General features: G+C 44.8%; 1 protein-coding gene across 1 annotated transcript in view; it reads right to left on the reverse strand.

Annotated features, from left to right (window-relative positions):
- Nucleotides 1–12931: 12931 nt before the first annotated feature.
- Nucleotides 12932–15159, reverse strand: part of Capn11 (calpain 11) — a 16616-nt gene continuing 14388 nt past the window's right edge. The window contains exons 18-21 of the mRNA XM_008829048.1: nt 14806–14884; nt 14592–14708; nt 13084–13142; nt 12932–12958 (exon numbers count right to left, since the gene is read on the reverse strand). Coding sequence (XP_008827270.1) covers nt 12932–12958; nt 13084–13142; nt 14592–14708; nt 14806–14884 — 282 coding nt within the window. The remainder of the gene's footprint in view (nt 12959–13083; nt 13143–14591; nt 14709–14805; nt 14885–15159) is intronic.

The raw sequence follows: 15159 nt of genomic DNA on the forward strand, positions 1-15159 counted from the left end.
CGGGTCCTCATGCATGAGAAGGGAATAAACGAGCTTTCTGACTCTCTCCTGGGCGAATGCTTGGTCTTTTAGCTGTCTGAAGAATTTTTCCATAATAGTGGTAGCAAGGCTGTTGAGGTACTGAGGCGTGTACATCCAACCTGGATGAACTCCTAGACCCTGCAGAGCTTTGCAGTCATAATTCCTTTAGACAACAGACTCATTCAGTATTCACTGCTTTCAGGGTCTTGAAATATGTCAGTGAAATGCAAATGTCAAGGAAAAGCTTGCTCTCAGCAGTGGTCAGCAGGAGAAACACAGGAAAAAACAGGAAGTTACTGTACAGAGAACAGATAGGGGGTAGTGTATGCAGAAGGTCAGGGAAGGGAGGGTAGAGCTCTGAAACCGAGGCCCAAAGGAATAGTGGCCAGAGAAAAAGGCAGGCCTCAGAGAGGGTCTCCAGGAGGTGCAGTGATGCCTTAGGATGGAGGGTAGGTGGGATATAAACAGCATCCTCCCCTCCAGTGCTATAGGAGGAAGTCCAGGGAAGAAAGACTATAGGCCAAACAGGCAATGGAACTAACTCAGGAAATGCCTAGAGAACCCAGGGCCTGGACCAGAAATAATGCCCAAAGGCACCTTGGCCATCCCTTGGGACAGGTGTCAGTAACAAAAAGAGAGACCACAGGACCCTTGGGGAGGTGGTAGATGATTTCAGATTTAGAAGGTGACTCTGAGGCCACATGAGACTGAGTTTGGTGCCCCAGGAAGGAGAGGTGTCAAGGAGAGAGCATGAGGCTGCTGTGCGGATAAGCCAGACAGGAAGCTCCCACATTGCAGCTGGGTGTGGGAGGCAGAATAAGCCAAAGTAAGAAAATACAGCTACAGATTTCCAAGGCCTGAGCCAGTAAATAAATACAGACTCACAGCCCCAATGAGGAACAGAACAGGAAGTAGATTCAACAGAGAGGCAGAATTAAAGGTGTTTTGGTTTTCTTCTGTGTGAAGTTCTGTATTTTTTCTGCTCTAATGAAAATATGTTACTTGGTTTTTGTTTTTGTGGTGTTGGGAATCAGGGCCCTGTGTAAACTAGACAAGCACTCTACCTCTGAGCTACACCCCCAGCCTCTAATAAGATATGCAACCCAGAGGGCTGGAGTGAATGGCTCAATAGTTAAGAACACTAGTTGCTCTTGTAGAGGACTGGTTTGGTTGCCAGCACCCACATGGCAGCTAATGACAGTAACTCCAGAGTTCTTCCTGTGTGGCTCTTGTTTGCTATGTAGCTGATTACTGATACCATGGGTTTCACTGCACCTTTTCTCCATCTTCCTCCTCTAGGCAGTTCCTGAGATTTATAGCTTGCTTGTTCCAGGCCTTTTCTTTTTAAAATCTAATAAAATTGTCCTTGAGCATCCTTCTGAGTTGGTTCATTAATTGTCCAGATGGAAAACCCCAAGAGGGGCCTCAAATTTCCCCAGCAACATCCTGAACTCCAGATGAGACTCAGATTTCTGGTAGTATGTGGCAACCAGGAAGAGACCCTGAAGGAGTTCCTCTGAGGGCAGAATAGGTGACCATACTCTAAAACCTTAGAGGCATCTGAGAGGATCTCACACTGTGACCTAGCAACTCCTACAGCTAGCTAGCAAAGGGCCTGAAAGCAGATCCTGGCTTCATTGCTCTCCAGTCAAGCCTTGGAGACCAAAGATCTTCGGAGGATCCCAACAAGCTAGACACCGACAGATGCTCCTGTGAGTCTGGTGAGGGACTTGAATGGACTTTGACTCAGATATATTAAATGTCTTGTTCTGGTTTCTCCTCATTCTCTGTCAAACTGTTGTGTAAACTCATGCCACTCCCAACAGAACAGGATATTTTTTCTTTTCCTTTCCTTTCTTTTTTTAATGTTTTATTTACTTATTATTTATTTATTTATTTTATTTTTTCTTGGTATTTTTGAGACAGGGTCTCTCTGTAGCTCCAGCTGGCCTGGAACTCACTATGTAGACCAGGCTGGCCTTGAGCTCACAGAGATCTGCCTGCCTCTGCCTCTAGAGTGCTGGGATTAATGACGTGCCACCATGACCAGCTGATATTATTTATTTTTTTAATTTAGTGTATGAGTGTATTGCCTGACTTTGCCTGCCCAGTACTGAGATTAAAGGTATGTGTCACCATGCCTAGCACAGGATGGAATCTTAAAAAAAAAAAAAAAAAAGACAAGAAAAAAATATTTGCACTGGGATAAAATAACATAGGTACAGTGTTGTATGTGTTGTGTCATTGACTGTTCAGAATGTCAAAAGATGGGAAACAGCTCCTAAAGAACTGCTAAATACCCAGGTGCTAGTGTGTACCTATAATCCCAGCACTCCAGATCCTGAGGCATGAGGTTGCCAAGAATTTGAGGCAAATAACCAAATAAAAAGTAACCGAATACAGAGAGAAACGCACAGAAGCACTGATGAAACACATAACAGGAAGTGGGTACTCTGGGAGGCAGAATTAGAGGTGAGTTTTGGTTCTCTTCTGTGTGGGGTTCTGTATTTTCTCTGTTCTAAAGAGACATGCTGTTTGCTGTTTGTTTTTTTTTTTAAGTTTTTACACTTATTTGTGTGTGTGTGTGTGTGTGTTTACACATGTACAGCAGCACAGCACATACATGGACGCCAGAGGACAACTTTCAAGAGTCAATTCTCTCCTTCTACCATGTGGGTTCCAGGGATTGAATTTGCGTTGCCAGGCTTGGTGGCAGATACTTTTGCCTGCTGAGCCATCTTGCTGGCCCCTTGCTTTGTTTTTTCTATTTTTTGATAAGATTTCAATATAGTGGAATATGGTATGACTACAAAGATAGTAAAGAGGGTCGGGTGTGGTGGCGCACGCCTTTAATCCCAGCACTCAGGAGGCAGAGGCAGGCAGATCTTTGTGAGATTGAGGCCAGCCTGGTCTACATAGTGAGTTCCAGGCCAGCTGGGGCTGCAGGGAGATCCTGTCATAAAAAGACCAAGGACACACTCTGTATGTCAATAAAAAGATGTCACTCCCCAATATATATTTTATTTATTTAAAAACATATTAATGGCTCACTGATTAAGAGCACTGAGGTTTGGTTCCCAGCACCCACATGGTGGCTAACAACCGTTTTATAACTGTAGCTCAGGGGATCCCATGTCCTCTTCTGGCCTCTGTGGGCACTGTATGCACTTATATACATGCAGGCAAAACACTCATGTACATAAAATGGAAAAAAAAAATCTTAAAAACACATTTATTAATTCTCCAGTCAATAAAATTATATTTATTTAATTATTTGGAGGGATGCATGCTATAGTGTGTGTACAGGTCAGAGGACAACTTGTGAGAGTCAATTCTCTCCTACTGTGTGAGTCTCAAGGATTGAGTCAGGTTGACAGGTGTGGCAGCAAGTGCCTTTACCCACTGAACCATCTCTTAGGCCCACAAATATATATTTTAAAGGCTTAAAAATAAGCTATTTTAGGCTGGGCATAGTGACACACACCTTTAATCCCAGCACTTGGGAGGCAGAGGCAGGCAGATCTCCATGAGTTCGAGGCCAGCCTGGTCTACATAGTGAGTCCAGGCCAGCTGGGGCTACAGGGAGACCCTGTCTCAAAAAGACTGAAAAAAAAAAAGCTATTTTAGAATACTTTGAAATTGTGGGGATTAGACAGAGTTTCTATATCCACCTACCAACTTTCTGTATTTATTGGAGAATGGTATTGTCATCCAATTACTGGGGGCTGGAGAGTTGTCTCAGTGGCTAAGAGCACTGACTGCTCTTGCAGAGGACCTGGATTCGATTCCCAGCACCCACATGGTGGTTGACAACTATCCATAACTCCAGTTCCAAGAGATCTGACGCCCTGTTCTGACCTCCTCAGACATTGCACTACACAGGTGCACTTAGATACATGCAGGCAGTACACTCATACACATAAAATAAAAAATAATAAAACATTTAAAAAAAAAACAGTGGACACAAGGTTTGCTTGTTGTTGCTGAAATTGTTGCTTTTAGGTTACATCAGAAGAAGGAAACACGTGGTGACTATCACCCTGCGTATAGGCACAGATTTATAAATCTTTTTATGTAATCTTTGTGTCTGTACTCAGCTAAACAAAAGTGCATACAAATATCACCAGTCTACTCTGTTTCCCTATGATTCTATCTAGCCTCCTCCTCTTGCCCATTTGTAATCTATGCATAACCTATACATAATCTATACATAGACACATAGACACAGAGAGAAAGAAAGAGAAAGAGACAGATGATGAACAAGACACATACATTCAGAAGAAAGGTGAGAAGGAGTGAGGGAGGGATAGAGGGAGGGAGGAAAAAGAAAAGATGGAAGGAAGTCAGGCACAATGGTGCACACTTGTAATTCTGGCACTCAGGAGGTTAAGACAAGAGGATTGTGAGTTTGAGGCCAGTTAAGGCTACATAGCAAGTCCTTATACAAGAGAAAACAAGAGTGCTGTCCCGAACTCCCTCTTATGAATTGAGACCCCTAAAGCAATCTCTTTATGTAGTCCAGGCTAGCTTCAGACTCTGGATCCTTCTTCTGTCTCTGCCTCCCAAGCTGAAACAACTTCTAAATTTGGACAGGAGTCATCCAAGGACTTTCTACCAGCCATTTTCACCTAACAAGTTCTTATGAGCGTCCTGAATTGCTTGCTCTGGTGAAGACCAGGATCTGATGAGGAGGCTGGGGACGCAGAGCACATAAGGACTCTGAAACTAAGATACAGCTATTGAATTCTTCACCACTGTGTGGGTACCTAGTGGGAGAAGGCAAAGGAAACATGAGATGGAATTTCGATGGAACTCCATATGACAGAACACGTGAGTGTCTTGCTTGCCTCTGTTCTGAAAGCCCAAGACTGAGAATTCTGTTACAGGCTGGTTTAACACTTAAGGAAAAATATTAAAATATCAGGCGGTGAGCCATTGAGACAGCACTTGCCACCAAGCCTGATGACCTGAATTTGATGCCTCAAATCCATATGGCAGAAGGAGAGAAGTGACTTCAAAAACTGAAGATTGTCCTCTGACATGTCTCTCTCTCTCTCTCTCTCTCTCTCTCTCTCTCTCTCTCTCTCTCACACACACACATGCTCACATGAATGCACATGCACACAATAAATAAATAAATGTGAAAAAGGGACTGGAGAGATGGCTCAGTAAAGAACACTGGTTGTTCTTGCAGAAGATCCGAGATCGAATCCTACTACCCACATGGCAGCTAACAACTATCCTTAACTCCAGTTCCAGGGGATCTGACAGCCTCTTCTGACCTCCTCAGGTATTGTATGACATGGGTGCACTTACATACATGCAGTCAATACATGCATACACATAAAATAAAAATAATAAATAAAATTTTTTAAATTAAAAAATAAATGTGAAAAAAAGCAAAATCAAGATGAGCCAATGTGGTGGCATATACCTTTAATCCTAGCACTTGGGAGGCAGAGGCAGGCAGATCTCTGTGAGTTCAAGGCCAACCTGGTCTGTTATATGCTGGATTTTGAATAAAAATCACCAACACCACTTAATTGAAACTAACAAGGTAAAGTTTTATTACAGCCAACCAGGCTGTCTATGTTGGGAATAGAAGCAGCCTCGAACACCAGTCGGCCAGAATATTTATAAGATTACAGAAAGCAGAACAAGTGGGTGAATCAGGTTTATACAACACAGCAAAATTTGAACGCAGCAAACTTTGAATTTACCAATCAACTATCTGTTATTGTGGACATGGGCTTGGGTAAGTGAAGCAGGTTTACAGAAGTGAAATAAGCGGTTAGTCAACTGCTGGCCTAGATTATACGTAAGTGAAGCAGGTTTAGATAAGTGGCCTAGACTACAATACCCTGTGGCATGCGGTCAGGCCATTTCTCAGAATTTAAAGTTGCTTCTCCCTTCTAGGCAACTTTCATAAGGAGGGTAAAGGGCGCTTCTCCTGAAATGGCTGCTTTGGGAAAAATGGAGTAACTTAGGCTAGGTTAGTTTAGCTGAGATAGTTCATGATCTACATAGCAAGTTCTAGGCTGGGTCTACAGGGAGACCCTGTCTCAAAAAAACCAATAAATAAATAAATAAATAAATAGATTAATTAAAATAAATTTAAATTTCAAAAATCCCTCCAAATTCCAAACAAACCAAGATGATAAATTAAAAAAAAATTAAACTGCATTTATGTGTGTGTGTGTGTGTGTGTGTGTGTGTGTGCATGTGTGTACCCATGCCATGGCACTTGTGTGGCGGTCAGGGGATAACTTTCAGAAGTCAATTCTCTCCTTCCATCATATGAGTTCCAGGGAGCCAACTCAGGTTAGCAGCAAGCACCATTACCCCCATTACCTACTGAACCATCTTGCAAGCCCCCTAAGATAGTAAACTTATATTCTATGTATTTACTACATTTTTTGTTGTTTTGTTTTTTGTTTTTGTTTTTTAAGTTTTTGTATTTTTTAGTATTTTCCTTATTTATTTTTATTTTATGTGTATGAGCGTTTTGCTTCATGTATGTAAGTGCAGCTGTGTGGTGCAATGCCCGAGGAGGTCGGAAGAGAGTGTTGGATTCCCTGGAACTGGAGTTATGGATGATTGTTAATCGCCATATGTGTGCTAGGTACCAAACATGGATCCTCTGCAAGATCGACCAGTACTCTTAACCACTAAGTCATTTGTCCAGTCCCCTTGTTTTTTGTTTTGAGACCGGGTCTCACAATGTATCTCTGGCTGGCCTGGAATTTGCTATATAGACTGGTATAGCCTTAAACTCATAGATATCTGCCTACCTCTACCTCTTGAGTGTTGGCATAAAAGGCATGAGCCACAAATACCTGACTACAATTTTGTTGTTGTTTTTTTGAGACAGGGACTCACTATGTAGCCCTGGTTGGTCTGGAAATCACTGTATGGACCAAGCTGGCTTCACACAGATCTCTTGCCTCTGCCTCCCCAGTGCTGAGATTAAAGACATGCACCACCACATCTAGCTTTTTATTATAACTTTTGCTTTTTTTTTTGTCTTTTTGAGACAGGGTCTCCCTGTAGCCCCAGCTGTCCTGGAACTCACTATGTAGACCAGGCTGACCTTGAATTCACAGAGATCTGCCTGCCTCTGCCTGCTGAGTGCTCGGATTAAAGGCACGTGCCACCATGCCCGGCTTAAATTGCTTTTTAAATCTAATGAGCCCATTCTCTTTGTTCCTTTTCACTGAACATATTTTCAAGCTCTACAGCTGTGTGGTGTCTAGCCCATTGCTTCTAACTTTTGCATAGTATTCTGTGATTTTCTAGCATATTCCAGACTCCATTTTCTTAGTGACCAAAAGACAGCAGTGGAGCTTCTTTAGGGAGGGGGGGAATAGGGTGGAGCTATTCCTCTGATGTTGAAGACTTTGCAGTAAAGTTGGGTGTTGTGAAAAGGCTTCTGGGGGAGGGGCCACATCTGTGGAGAAAGGCAGTTAGCCATTAAAATGAAATCTACATTTCCAGAGACCTGATTCAATCAAGGTCAGCCCACTTGACTCTAAGTAGATGTTTTGGTGTCCAGGACTAGGGGGAGGAGCAGAAATATGGGCTGCCTGCCTGTGGGGTCACACATCCTTGGGAACCCACAGAGGGAACAGTGCATGCAAAGTTCGCTAGAATGGAGTCAGAAGGGAAGAGAAGAGTGAAGTGTCTTGTTTTCTGTATTTTTGACGACATTGTATGCAGCCAATTGCTCATAATAGTGCTAGTAAACACTTGTTAATGTCAAGGCTCAAGGGGTATTCTGAGTTTATAAGCATTTTATATATTTAACTATACTATAGGCCTCATGTTGTTTGTGATGTTGAATCTAATGGCTTATTTTCTCATGTGCAATATCTTATATACTTACAATTGAACATTGTTTTCCTTTTGTGTAAAGATTTAAATTTTTAATTGTGTGTGTGTGTGTGTGTGTGTGTATGAGACAGGGTCTCACCACATAGCCCTGGCTGGCCTAGAACTAGCTGATGGAGAAATCTTAGGTCCTGAATGTTTCTTGCATGGACACCACTCCCTGGTGGCCTTCCAGGAAGGCTGCATCTCACATACCCCAGTCCCCCAGCACTGGCCCTCTGTTATGACTCAATCCCGATCACAGGGTACTCCTTGGACTGGAGTTCTGCATGACTGAACCGCCCTCCCAGACCCTCCTCATAGTGGGGCAACCCACCCTTCACCTGCCAGATATGTCACAACCTCAGGCCCAACCCCTGGGCAGGTGGGTCTATGTTGTATGAGAAAGAAGGTTGAGCATGGGCCAGAGGAGCAAGCCAGGAAGCAGCATTCCTCCATGACCTGTGCTCCTGCCCTGAGGTCCTACCTTGGGCTCACTCAGTGATGAACTGTGACCCACCCAGGAGAGGTAAGCTGAATAAACCCTTCCCTCCCCGAGTTGGTATTGGTCAGAGTGTTTTGTCACAGCAATGGCAAAACAAACTAAAACACACTGTGACTTGTTTTTTCCCCCTTTGGTCTTTTTGAGACAGGGTCTCCCTGTAGCCCCAGCTAGCCTGGAATTCACTATGTAGACCAGACTGGACTTGCACTCAGAGATCTGCCTGCCTCTGCCTCCTGGGTGTTGGGATTAAAGGCATGAACCATCAGCTCAGCTAGTTACTTTTCTTATTGCTGTGGCAAAATACCTGATTGAAACAACTTCAGGAAGGAAGGATTTATTTTGGCTCACAGTTGGAAGGAAAATCATGCTGGCAGGAGCAGGAGGCAACTAGTTACATTGCATCTGCAGTCAGGTAGCAGAGAGAGGTGAATGCTGGTGCTCAGCTCACTTTCTCCTTTTTATTCAGTTCAGGACCCCAGCCCAGGGGATGGTGCTGTCCACATTTGAGGTATGTCTTCCCTCCTCAATTAACTTATCTAGAAACTCATTCACAGACATGCTCAGAGGTTTGTTTCCATGGAGATCTAAATTTCATCAAGTTGATAATCAGGATTCACCGTGGGGGTCGGGGGCTTTATGCTAAGGGCGTTTCTGAGTCACTTCAGTTTTGTTACAGGTCAGAAAGTGATGGCCCTGGTTGAAAACATTTAATAGACTATTTCAAAACAGAAAGGGATTTGAAATGCTCCCAATGCCAAGAGGTGAAATATGAGTAGATATATATGCCAATTACCTTGGTCTGATAACCACAACTTGTACATGTATATTGAAATGTCACACTGTATCTCAGAAGCATATACAGTTACTATGTTAAAAAATATAGCCGGGCATGGTGGCGCATGCCTGTAGTCCCAGCACTTGGGAGGCAGAGGCAGGCGGATCTCTGTGAGTTCAAGGCCAGCCTGGTCTACATAGTGAGTTCCAGGACAGCTGGGGCTACAGGGAGACCCTGTCTCAAAAAAAAAAAAAAATTATATATATATATATAGATGCCTGAGACTTATTCTCAAATACTCAGGAGGTAAAGAATGGCATCGCATGTCAGTGATTGCTGAATGGCATTGCCTATCAGTGATTGCTGAGGTGGTTGCAGGGACAAGGACGGCCATTGTGCCAGTTCCTTTTGGTTTGAAGCTTCCACATTTCCTGTTTTGTTCATCTGATCACCTATTGATGAACATCTAGCTTATTTCCTGCTTTGGGCTGTCATTGTCCACAGCACTGCCATAGACATCTGTATGCACAGGTTTGCATGCACGTTTGCATTTCTCTTGTTATATGTGTAGATGAGACATTGCTGGATTTAACTTTTGAAAGGAGCATCTAGATGTTTCCGTGCTGTATCTATCTATCATCCATCTATCTATCTATCATCTATCTATCTATCTATCATCTATCTATCTATCTATCTATCTATCTATCTATCTATCTATCTATCATCTATCTATCGGGCTGGAAAGATGGCTCAGTGATTAAGAGCACTAGTTGCTCTTGCAGAGGACCTGGGTTTAGTCTCCAGAACTCATCTGGTAGCTAATAACAGTCCATAACTCCAGTTCCAGAGGATCTGACACTGTCTTCTGGCCTCTGTGGGCATTGCATAAGCAGGCAAAATACTTATATACACTAAATACATACATATGTGTGTGTGTGTGTATATATATATATATGTATACATATATATATACACATATATGATCAGTAAGGTGACACTCAATGTAAGGAGAGCTTGTTGCCAAGTCTGACAACTTGAGTTGAACAACTAGAACTCACATGATGGAACCAACCACAAGCTATCCTTTGCCTTCCTGCTTGTGCCATGGCACACTAGTGCCCTCCAAATAAATGTTATATATAAATATGAGTATATATAGTTTTTGTTCACTTTTAAGACACGGTTTCATATAGCCCAGGCTAGTCTCAAACTAGCTATGTATCAAGGATGAGCTTAAACTTCTTCCGATCTTTCTGCCTCCACCCCCCAAGTATACCACCACACCCAGTTTATGTCAGGTGCTGATGAAGGAATCCTAGGGCTTCCTGCATGCTGGGCAAGCACTCTAGCAACTGAGCTACACCTCCAGTCCCCTTAAACAAAACAAACAGTGATAGCCCTGATTTGAGGGTTTTCATTCCTTTCCCTCCTATTTAAAGCTAGGAGCATCTCAGCTCAGGGAGATAGGCAGGAAGTGAAATTCAGCATCTTCTTGGGGTTCTGACACAGTGGGAACCTTTTGAAAACTCAAAGGATCTGTTAGTTTTAGAACCTCATTGGGCTGCCTGCCGTTTCCCCTTCCCCTTCCTGCCCAAGTCCCCAGGGAGAGAGCTCTGTAGAGAACAGGTTCAGAGGGAAGATAAAGCTCAGCCTATCCGTCTTCTCAGAGGCTCCCTAGAGAGTGTGAGCTATCTATCAGATGGAAAAGGAGGCGGTGTGGATAGACAAAGGGGTGGCAAGACCAGAAGCCAGTCCTCAGGAGACGCTGTGGGGAGAGGGGGTGGCGATAATGGACCAAAAAGCCACTTTCTATCCAGATCAACTAAACTTGTTTTTTTTTTTTTTGTCTTTTTGAGACAGGGTCTCCTTGTAGCCCCAGCTGTTCTGGAACTCACTATGTACACCAGGCTGGCCTCGAACTCACAGAGATCCATCTGCCTCCCAAGTGCTGGGATTAAAGGCATGCGCTACCACACCCTACTAAATTTGGTTCTTAAAGTCACAGAGGAGGGCAGGGCCGGAAGATCTGGGGAAGCAGCTCTGGGAGGATGGGAATTCCAGTTGCCCTCTCAGCATACCGGGAGTGGGCCCAGTTAGGGCCCGGCAGGAGTAACAAATGCCCAGTCCTGCTGTGAAAGGAAACTGGAAAGCAGCCATAGAGGAAGTTGTGTATGCACAGAGGCAGGAAGGATTTGGATTCCTTTGGGGAGCACAGGCATTCATCTAAGGGAAGTGGGGAGCTGTTTCTGTCTATGGGGATGTGAAACCCTTATGCTTAGGCCTGTGTTGCTACTAAGGGAAAGGGGACAGCCTTGGAGAGATCCACAAGGACCGAAGCTAGGCTGTGGGGTCTTGGATCTTCTATGGCAGGAGGCTGGACTGGACAGAAATAAGAGTAGGGTGCCTCTGGAACAGATGCCAAGGTCAAGAACTAAAGGCTCAAGGTCCCGTTCCTCCATTCCTCCTGTGAAGTCAAGGATTGGACAGGCAGCAATTTCTAAAAAGAACTCAAATTTGACTCCTTTTTTTGTTTTTTAAAAATTTTATTTATTTATTTTTTTTTATTTTGTGTGTATGAGTGTATTGCCTATATTTATGTAAGTGCACCCATGTCGTGCAATGCCTGCGGAGGCTGGAAGAGAGCATCAGATTCCCCTAGAACTGGTATTATGGATGGTTGTTTGCCGCCATGTGGATGCTGGGAATCGGACCCAGGTCCTCTGCAAGAGCAGCCAGTGCTCTTAACTACTGAGCCATCTTTCCATCCCCAGTTTGTTTTGTTATTGAGACGGTCTGACTGGCCTGGAACTTGCTATGTAGACCCAGCTGGCCTTGAACTCAGGGATCTGCCTGCCTCTGCCTCTTGGGTGCTGGGATTAAGTGTGGGCCACCATCCCTTGCCCACTTTTAAGAATGAGAGGAACACACTATTGCCCAGTCCTTAGCCCAGGTCGCATCAAGAGGGTCTCCTTCATGTGTGTGGTCTATCTGCTGCCTCTTGGATCTTGGATCTTTGAGACCTCTGCAGTGTCATTTTGGGAGGCCCCAGATTGAGGGAAGGGGTGACAAAGGCCGCTTAGGAATCTGTGGGCCCTGGCTTTGCCAGTCCCAGTGAAAGCGTTCTTGGAAGCTGGCCCAGTGGTGGCCCCCACACTCCACCTCTCAACTGTCTAATATAGCCGTTGTATTATTCTCATTCGGAGGGACTGGGGTGCGTTCTGCATCCTGGCACTGTGCGGAAATGACAGCAGCGCCCCTAGTTATGGTGACAAGCACACATTTGTAAATGTGTGGGGTGATCCGCCTCTTTGATGTTGAAGTGACTGGCACTCCCTCCAATACTCCCCCCTCCAATCTTTCTAGGCATATGACCCTAGAGACAGGGAAAGCCTGAGGCATGTACTGTTTATTGTAACAATGTCCACGGGGGAGGGAAGAGGACTGCGCCAGGAGGGCGGGCAAGCTGGCGGCAGGTGTGAGTTGACAGTATAGCAGACAGGAAACCGGCTTCAAGGCCTTTCCCTTCTGTGGGCCTTCGCCAGCGAAAACTGAAAACTGGCAAAGCATCGTTAGATTTTTAGTCAAGACACTCAAAAGTGTGAGAGTGCTGGGAGGAAAAAGGAGGTCTTTTGAATCAGGAGGGTGGGCTCGGAGTAAACCTGCTGTCGCCAAGTGGAGCCCATAGCCACCACAGAGACTGGAGAGCTGTCCTGGGCCAGAGCTGTTAGGGCTGTTTTAGGGAGTGAGCCAGGCTCCGCAACACCCTACCCCCACATGGTAATCTGCAGCCACTGCAAGGAGAGAAGAGAAAGGAAGATGTGCAAGAGAGGATGGAGAGTGGGCGGGACGAGCGGCGGGGGGCGGGGCCAGAATGAGGGCGCCCCGGATTTTCCCTTCCCAGGCCTCCTCCAAGTACCTGCTCCATATTCAAACGGATAGAACCAGTATTCTTGGGGTCCATGGATAGAAAGAACGCTGTTTTAGGGGAGAAGGACGGAGGAAGCAAGTCAGCGCTGAGATGGTGGTCTAAATTACCCACTCTCAACAGGGTAGAAACTCGGAAGGTAAAAAGTTATTCCTATTGATCCCAAGATAAATCAGAAGTGAAATGTCACAACTCCTAGCCTGGCTAGGAACCAGACCTGGTTCTAAACTCTTAACACGTTTACTATGCACTGGAGTCCTAGGGAGGTGGACTGGCTTTACTTTATGTTTGTTTTACATTTGTTTATTTATTGTGAGATGTGTGGGGCCCATAGTGTGAACCTGTGGACATTAGAGAACAGCTTCTGGGAGTCAATTCTCTCCTTCTGTCATGTGGGTTCTGAAGATGGAACTAGGGTTACCAGGCTTGTCAGCAAGCGCTTTTAAGTGCTAAGCCATCCCACCTGCCCTATTGTTTAACACAGGACTCACTATGTAGCCTAGGTCACCTCTAACTTATGATCCTCCTGTCTCAGCTTCCCAAGTTCTGTTATTATAAGTGTGGGCTACCACACCCAGCCTTGGAGCAATACTTTTTTTTAATGAGAAAGGGTCTCTTGGATGACTTAGACTGACCTCAAACTCACTATGTAGCCCAGGATGACCTTGACCTCCTGATCTTCCTGCCTCCATTACTTGAGTAGTGGGATCTATGCTGGGATTTCAGGCATGTACCACTTCACCAGGTTTCTGCAATGTTAGAAATCGAACCCAGGGCTTTGTGCACACCAGGCAAGCACTCTACTGATTGAGCTCTATCCCCAGTCCCTGGGGCAGAACTATTATCATTCAGGTCAGATTTTTTTTGTCTTTTTTGTTTGTTTTTTTTAAAAACTATTTTATTGCCGGGTGTGGTGGTACACACCTTTAATCCGAGCACTTGGGAGGCAGAGGCAGGTGAATCTCTGTGAGTTCAAGGCCAGCCTGGTCTACATAGTGAGTTCCAGGACAGGGAGACCCTGTCTCACAAAGACCAAAAAAAAACCTAAAAAAACCCTGTTTTATTATTTTTATTTTATGTATATGAGTGATATGTCTGCAAGTAGGTAAGTGCACCTGTGTCATTCAATGCCTGCGGAGGACAGAGAGGCTACTGGATTCCCTGGAACTGGAGTTACAGACAGTTGTTAACTTCCATGTGGGTGCTGGGATTCGAACCCGGGTCTTCTGCAAGAACAGTCAGTGTTCTTAACCACTGAGCCATCTCTCCAGCCCCTTATCTTCTTTTTTATTTTATTTTTATTTTATGTGTATGAGTGTATCATACATGTATGTAAGTGTACCCATGTCATGCAATGCCCACATAAGTCAGAAGAAGGCCTCGGATTCCCTGAGACTGGAGTTAAGATCGTTGTTAGCCACCATGTGAATGCTGGGAATAGAACCTGGGTCCTCTGTTTCCTGGCTTAGCCTAGAAGACGGGGTAAGTGCCTCACTCACAGAACATGGCTTTCAGCCTCAGGAAACAGTTGATAAAGTTGTCAAAGTCCACCATCATATTGTCATCTGAGTATCTAGCTACTACCACCTGGGTCACCTTGCTGTTCATCTTAATGCCTAGTAGACAGAGGGGCAGGAAAGGGCAGAATTTGGGCCTCCACACATGATCTCCCGGCTCACTGCCTCCAAACCCTTTCTCCTGCCCTCTGGCCACCTGCTTTCTCAATTGCCAAGCGCATCTCATAGGAGTTCAAGGTGCCGGACTGGTCCTGGTCACACTCTCGGAAGATGTCCTGAAGATAGACAGATGTGGTCAGGCCACATATTGAATACTGCAGTGTGGATGGCTTACAACAGCTGCCCAAGACCTCACCACCCTAGCCCACCACCTGAGCTCTCAATGTTTATATTATCTAGTGGCTGAGGGGTTAATTCCAGGCATAGCAGGGGGCTGTTGGTGATATCTGCCCAATGCTTTCTGTAGGTATCCTTCATAACTCTGCAGGGCTATACTGGTTATTAACGATTCTCTCTCTCTCTCTCTCTCTCTCTCTCTCTCTCTCTCTCT

Source organism: Nannospalax galili, unplaced genomic scaffold (assembly GCF_000622305.1).
Source record: "Nannospalax galili isolate Female #2095 unplaced genomic scaffold, S.galili_v1.0 scaffold653, whole genome shotgun sequence".
NCBI lineage: Eukaryota > Metazoa > Chordata > Mammalia > Rodentia > Spalacidae > Nannospalax > Nannospalax galili.